Below are 6,133 nucleotides of genomic sequence, written 5' to 3' on the forward strand. Positions count from 1 at the left end.
GGAATAGCGCTGCTACCGATAAGTTGCCCCTCCTTGGCTCGAGTTGCCTACTCGGGTAAGCTAGTCTAGATACCTATCTTATTCCGATTTGAACTTAGTAAAACTAGAACATAGACACGGTTATCCCTAGAAGACTCTGATTCATGTGACTTAGTGAGCCTCAAAACAAGAGTTGGGTCCGTCTAGGACAAGTATCCTTCTCTTTCTTGACCACTTAGCTCATTTTATGTGCTACATGAAAATGTATTTATTTGAAAGTTTCTATAAGTTGACTCATTTTAGTATGACTAATACAATGAATTTTATTTTTTTTTATCTTTTGATCTTATTTTTTAAAAAAAAAACAGAGAAAAACACGAAAATATTTCTTCTTTTAGAAGTTATTATACATTTCTTAAAATAAAATAAAAAATTTTTGCATTACTTAATGAAAAGAATAATAATATTTTTATTTAGATTTTTTTTTTTAAAGTTTGTAAAAAGAAAATTCAAAATATGTTACTTTCATAATACTTTGAAAAGTTACATTTGTCAAAATAAAAAATAAAAATTTAATATCTTAAAGTTTTTTTTACTGTCCAATCTGGACGAACTACGCACACCTGATTTTCACCTCAATGAGATACGTAGGCAACCCTCTTTGGGTTCGGTGATCTTTATTCAAAAATAAAAAATAAAAAATCGTTTTTCAAAAGTTCAAAAAAAAAATGGAAAACAAGAAGCTTTAATCTTTATCAAAAATTAATTTTCTTTTAATAATTCAAATAAAAAAAAAAACTAAAGAATTTTATCTCAAAGCTCTAATAAAGAAAAGCTTAGTTATTGAGTTTTTGAAAAATATGCAAAGATCTTTCCAAACGTGTTACGTATGCAATCTCAAACGGATTTGATCAATGCATTATTAAAAAAAAAATTATAACTGAAGAAGGTCTAACCCTAACAAGCATTATTATCTATGCACAGTTAAATTAAGGTGGTTGATTTGTGGTTAAGCTGTCATCCCATCCCTATAATACAAGGTCAAAAGGGAAAAAGAAAATGACTCACAAAGACGGAAATGAGTCAGACAATGATGAGGTCCAGAACCAGATGATGTCACAAGAAACAGTGTCAACCGAAGATATAAGGATACTAAGACAGCAAATGACAGAGATGTACGAAGCTTGGATGAGTGGACAAGCTCCACCGCCTTCAATCCGTGACTATCTAAATACAAATATGTCACCCCATGTCCAAGTATCAATGAGTGATCCAATCTATCCACCTGGATTCAGTCCCTATGCTAACGCATCCAATGTAGCTGGAATTTCTACGGTGCGCCCTTTAAGTACGCCTATGACAAGTAATCCACTATTCATTCCAACTGTGCCGACAAATGTCATTCAACAACCTATAATAGAGCCAAAATCCAACAACGATCCTCCACCCAAAGTTCAATATGATCGAGATTATACTCCTGAATTGACTTTTAAAATCCCAAGCTCTTACCCTCACACTCATCAGTATAGTTCCCATGTTGAGGCTGAAAAAGCTGTAAAGAACGATGAACATGAAGAATTTGCTAGAAAAATGAAGAGTTTGGAACAAAATGTAAGAGATATGCAAGGATTGGGAGGTCACAAAAGTGTTTCATTCAATGATTTGTGCATGTTTCCCCACGTTCATCTACCCATCGATTTTAAAACTCCAAAGTTCGAAAAATATGATGGACACGGAGATCCTGTAGCTCATTTAAAGAGATATTGTAATCAATTGAGAGGGGCTGGAAGCAAAGAAGAATTGCTCATGGCTTATTTTGGGGAAAGTTTGATGGGAATTGCCTCAGAATGGTTCATAGACCAAGATACTTCTAACTGGCATACATGGGATGATTTGGCTCGATGTTTTGTTCAACAATTTCAATATAACATTGACATAGTTCCAGATCGCACTTCACTTGTCAACATGAGGAAGAAGACCACTGAAAATTTTCGTGAATATGCTATTAGGTGGAGGGAGCAAGCTGCTAGGGTTAAGCCGCCAATGAAAGAGTCTGAAATGATCGATGTTTTCCTTCAAGCGCAAGAACCAGATTACTTTCATTATTTACTTTCCGTTGTTGGAAAAACATTTGCTGAAGTTATTAAGATTGGTGAAATGGTGGAAAATGGCATCAAGTCTGGAAAAATTGTAAGTCAAGCTGCCTTGAAAGCTACAACACAGGTGATTAAAAATGGATCAGGAAATTTTAGGGGAAAGAAAATGAAGGAGGATATAGCAAATGTTGTGTCAGGCACACAAAAAGGTCCAAGGGGTCCACCTTATCAATCTGCACCACCTCAATACCATAATTATCTCCCTATGCAAGACACACAATATGTTGTTGTTCCACCTCAATATGCGGTTTACAATGCACAACAATATGCATACCCACCAAACTATCCTCAATGGCGAGCGTCAACATATCAAAATGTTCATCCTTCTTCTCAAAATTTTTTAGCACCTTATAATCTTTGTCCGAGACAGGGATTTGAAAGAGGTCAAAGGCCTAGAAACAATTTCACACCAATTGGAGAGTCTTACACAAGTTTATTTAACAAGTTGAAACATTTGAAGATAATAAAGTCGATTCCTCAAAATTATGTGGATTCACACGCAAAGGGTTTCAATCCTACAGCACGATGTGCATACCATTCTGATGCTCCAGGGCACAGCATTGAAGATTGTCGTAATTTTAAAAAAAAGGTGGAAGAGATGATTTAAACAAAGATGATTGTGGTTCAAAATGATGACCCCCCAAATGTTACTAAGAATCATCTACCGGCGCATAGTGATGTACACTTTATCGAGATGATATGTGATTACAAAGAATATGACAATTCTGAAGAAAAGACAATTGAAATTGGTAGAACTTTTACGAAGGCTAACGTGTAAAGCAGTGGTTAAGAAGTTCAGCTTAGTGATTGAGAGACACTCTTCTTTTCTCTAAAAAGAGTGTATAGATAGTTTATTTTGTCATCATTTCTGCTATGCAATCATTTTTATTTTTAGTAAGTCAAATCTTTCTATCATTTCTCTTATGCGTTTGTTTGTTGAGTCTTGTCGTAGTTTGAGTTATTATAGAGTTGTGACCTAAATTTAGTTTGTTGTCTTGTCACCAAGTTTTTCTTTAAATCTTTAATATAGTCTTTATTCTGTGTCACTTTGATCCGTTCTATTTGGCATTCCACATATACATCTCTTTTCAGTTCAATTTTGTGACATGATATGCGAAAGGATTTGGTCAAATCTTAAGATTATATCTAATCATAAAATAAATACATCAAAGAAAATATAAAAAAAATCTGAGGAAATGAATAAAGGACTTAGACACCTTGATACTTCCTTTGGTATCAAAAAAAAAAAAAAAAAAAAAAAAAAGAAATCATTTAACTTGACATGTCATTTGTTGTCAAGAAGGTATTACTCAAATGGAGATTCTCAACTGACAAACATGCAACAAAATGATACACATATGTTGCAAAGAAATATTGTATGAATTTCACTTCACATCTTAAAGGAAATTGCTTGTATTTGACATTTTTAATAATTGATATGACGAAGGCATTTCATTATACTATCCAAACACCGTGTAATCCTTTGCTATCCCTTTTGAGCCTTAATTTTATTTTTCTTTCATACCCCTCTTTTGGAATCAAAAAAAAAAAGTCAAGAAAAGAGAAAAGTGAAAAAGAAAAAAAAAAGAGAGAAAAGAAAAGTTAGAGTGAAAAATAAAAATAAAAATCCAATAACAACAAAAACAAACTTCCTGAACTACGTTCGACCTGATTCTTGCTTTGACAAGATACGTAGGCAACCTTATTTTGAGGTTCGGTCCAAACAAAAAAAAATCTAGAAAGTCTTCATCACAATAACTGGGGAAAAAAATAATAATAATAATAATAATTATTATTATTATTATATTGTATTTTTGTAAAAAGAGTCGATTTCAAAAGTTGTAAGTCTTAACCCTGTTACGCAGTATCTTTGAGCTTTCATGTCAATCCTTTCATTTTAACCCTGTCCAAAAGCCACGTTACAATCCAAATAAAGACCTTCTGATCAATTTTTAACAATGATAAGTCAAGCAAGCTTTTAGTGTTGATTATATAAGGAAAAATGTTATGCCACTCGCATAAGGAGTGAAAAATGAGGGAATCTTATCGATGAAAATCCTCAAAATCCCTATAGGAGATCATTTGAGTCGAGAGAAAGTAAAAATGAGAGAGTCTTATTGGTGAAAACCCTCAGGGTACCGTAAGACGATAGTGAGTGAGAGATAAGAAAAAAAAAGACTTGTTAGTGAAAACCTTTCGAGGCACCACTAATCAAGTGTTAGTCATAAATCTAGTGCAAAAGTTGGATTATAGAAGTCTGACTTCAAAGTTGAAAGTTTGACAAAGATAAAATTTAGATTGATTGGACATACCAGACCATTTAATCCAAAAAGCATGTCATGATCATTAGAATTGACCACCACTATCAATGAAATCCATTTTTTTTTATTTTTTTTTATTTTTTTAATTTATTTTATTTTATTTTTTCTTAAAAGGATCAAATATTATTTCTTCTTATTTTGCGTCTCGCTCAATTCAATCTTGAGATAGTCTTCATTAAGCAGGCAGAAAATGATTTCAAAATTGCTACCATCTCTTCAATTGCACAAAACAAAGCTTGATTAGCCCATCAATCGTGACATGATTCAAAAAATAGTGATATGCATAGTAACTTGTCAGCAATTAACAATTTTTGAATACAAGGTTCAATTATTGTTGGAGGGTGAAAACAGTATAACAAATTTGAAGTTGGAAGTTCTGAACAACTAAAGATGTTTTCAAGATTATCAAGGTGAGCTGACTAGCCAACGAAAGCAGTCAATCTCAAGCTAAAATTAGCTTCAAACATGGCAACAACAGGAGCAACTATCCTCAAAGCCAATGCCACAAATCGACCACCATCAAAAAAAAAAAACATAAACTTTCTTTTGTTTCTTTTCTAAAACAGGGAAATATTCCTTACGTAAAAGATATCTTGAAGACTCAAATTTGTTAATATTATTGCAAGAAAAATAAAAAAATAAAAAAATTATTGCATTATTTCTCCTATGATAAACGTTTTCTAGTGTGAGACAATTATTTTCATTTTTTTTTTTTATTTCTTTACTAGGATAAACATTTCCTAATATAAGACATTTAAAAACTTAAAAAAAAAGGGATAAAATATTGTGGTGATTTTATTTGATGATTCTGTTAATTGAGATCTTCCTAAGTACTGAGATTTAGTTTAGCAGGACCCTCCTACATAATGGGATTAGCAGGACCCTCCTACATAATGGGATTAACAGGACCCTCCTACATAATGGGATTTAGATTAGCAGGACCCTCCTACATAATGGGATTAGCAGGACCCTCCTACATAATGGGATTAGCAGGACCCTCATACATAATGGGATTAGCAGGACCCTCCTACATAATGGGATTAGCAGAACCCTCCTACATAATGAGATTTAGATTAGCAGGACCCTCCTACATAATGAGATTTAGATTAGCAGGACCCTCCTACATAATGAGATTTAGATTAGCAGGACCCTCATACATAATAGGATTAGCAGGACCCTCCTACATAATGGGATTAGCAGGACCCTCCTACATAATGGGATTTAGATTAGCAGGACCCTCCTACATAATGGGATTAGCAGGACCCTCATACATAATGAGATTTAGATTAGCATGACCCTCCTACATAATGGGATTAACAGGACCCTCCTACATAATGGGATTTAGATTCGCAAGACCCTCCTACATAATGGGATTAACAGGACCCTCCTACATAATGGGATTTAGATTAGCAGGACCCTCCTATATAATGAGATTTAGATTAGCAGGACCCTCCTACATAATGGGATTTAGATTAGCAGGACCCTCTTACATAGTAGGATTTAGTTATTTTCTCCTAGGTAAACACTTCTTATTCGGAGACATTTTTTTTTATTTTATTATTTTTTCTCCTAGGATAAACGCTTCCTAGTTTGAGTTTATTTTTGAAAATTTACATTTGCTAATAACTCACAAAAATTTCCAGTGAAAAATGGGGCAAAATTTTTGTTTATTTCTTT

The 6,133-nt window shown here is 33.2% G+C and overlaps 1 protein-coding gene across 1 annotated transcript; it reads left to right on the forward strand.

Moving 5' to 3' along the window:
* Positions 1–1,038: 1,038 nt before the first annotated feature.
* LOC125828744 (uncharacterized) lies at positions 1,039–2,742 on the forward strand. Its single transcript, XM_049508077.1, has one exon. The coding sequence runs from the start codon at positions 1,039–1,041 to the stop codon at positions 2,740–2,742; it is 1,704 nt and encodes a 567-aa protein (XP_049364034.1).
* Positions 2,743–6,133: the final 3,391 nt, after the last annotated feature.

This window comes from Solanum verrucosum, unplaced genomic scaffold (assembly GCF_900185275.1).
Source record: "Solanum verrucosum unplaced genomic scaffold, falcon-dt-bn FXZP01000021.1, whole genome shotgun sequence".
Taxonomy (NCBI): Eukaryota; Viridiplantae; Streptophyta; class Magnoliopsida; order Solanales; family Solanaceae; genus Solanum; species Solanum verrucosum.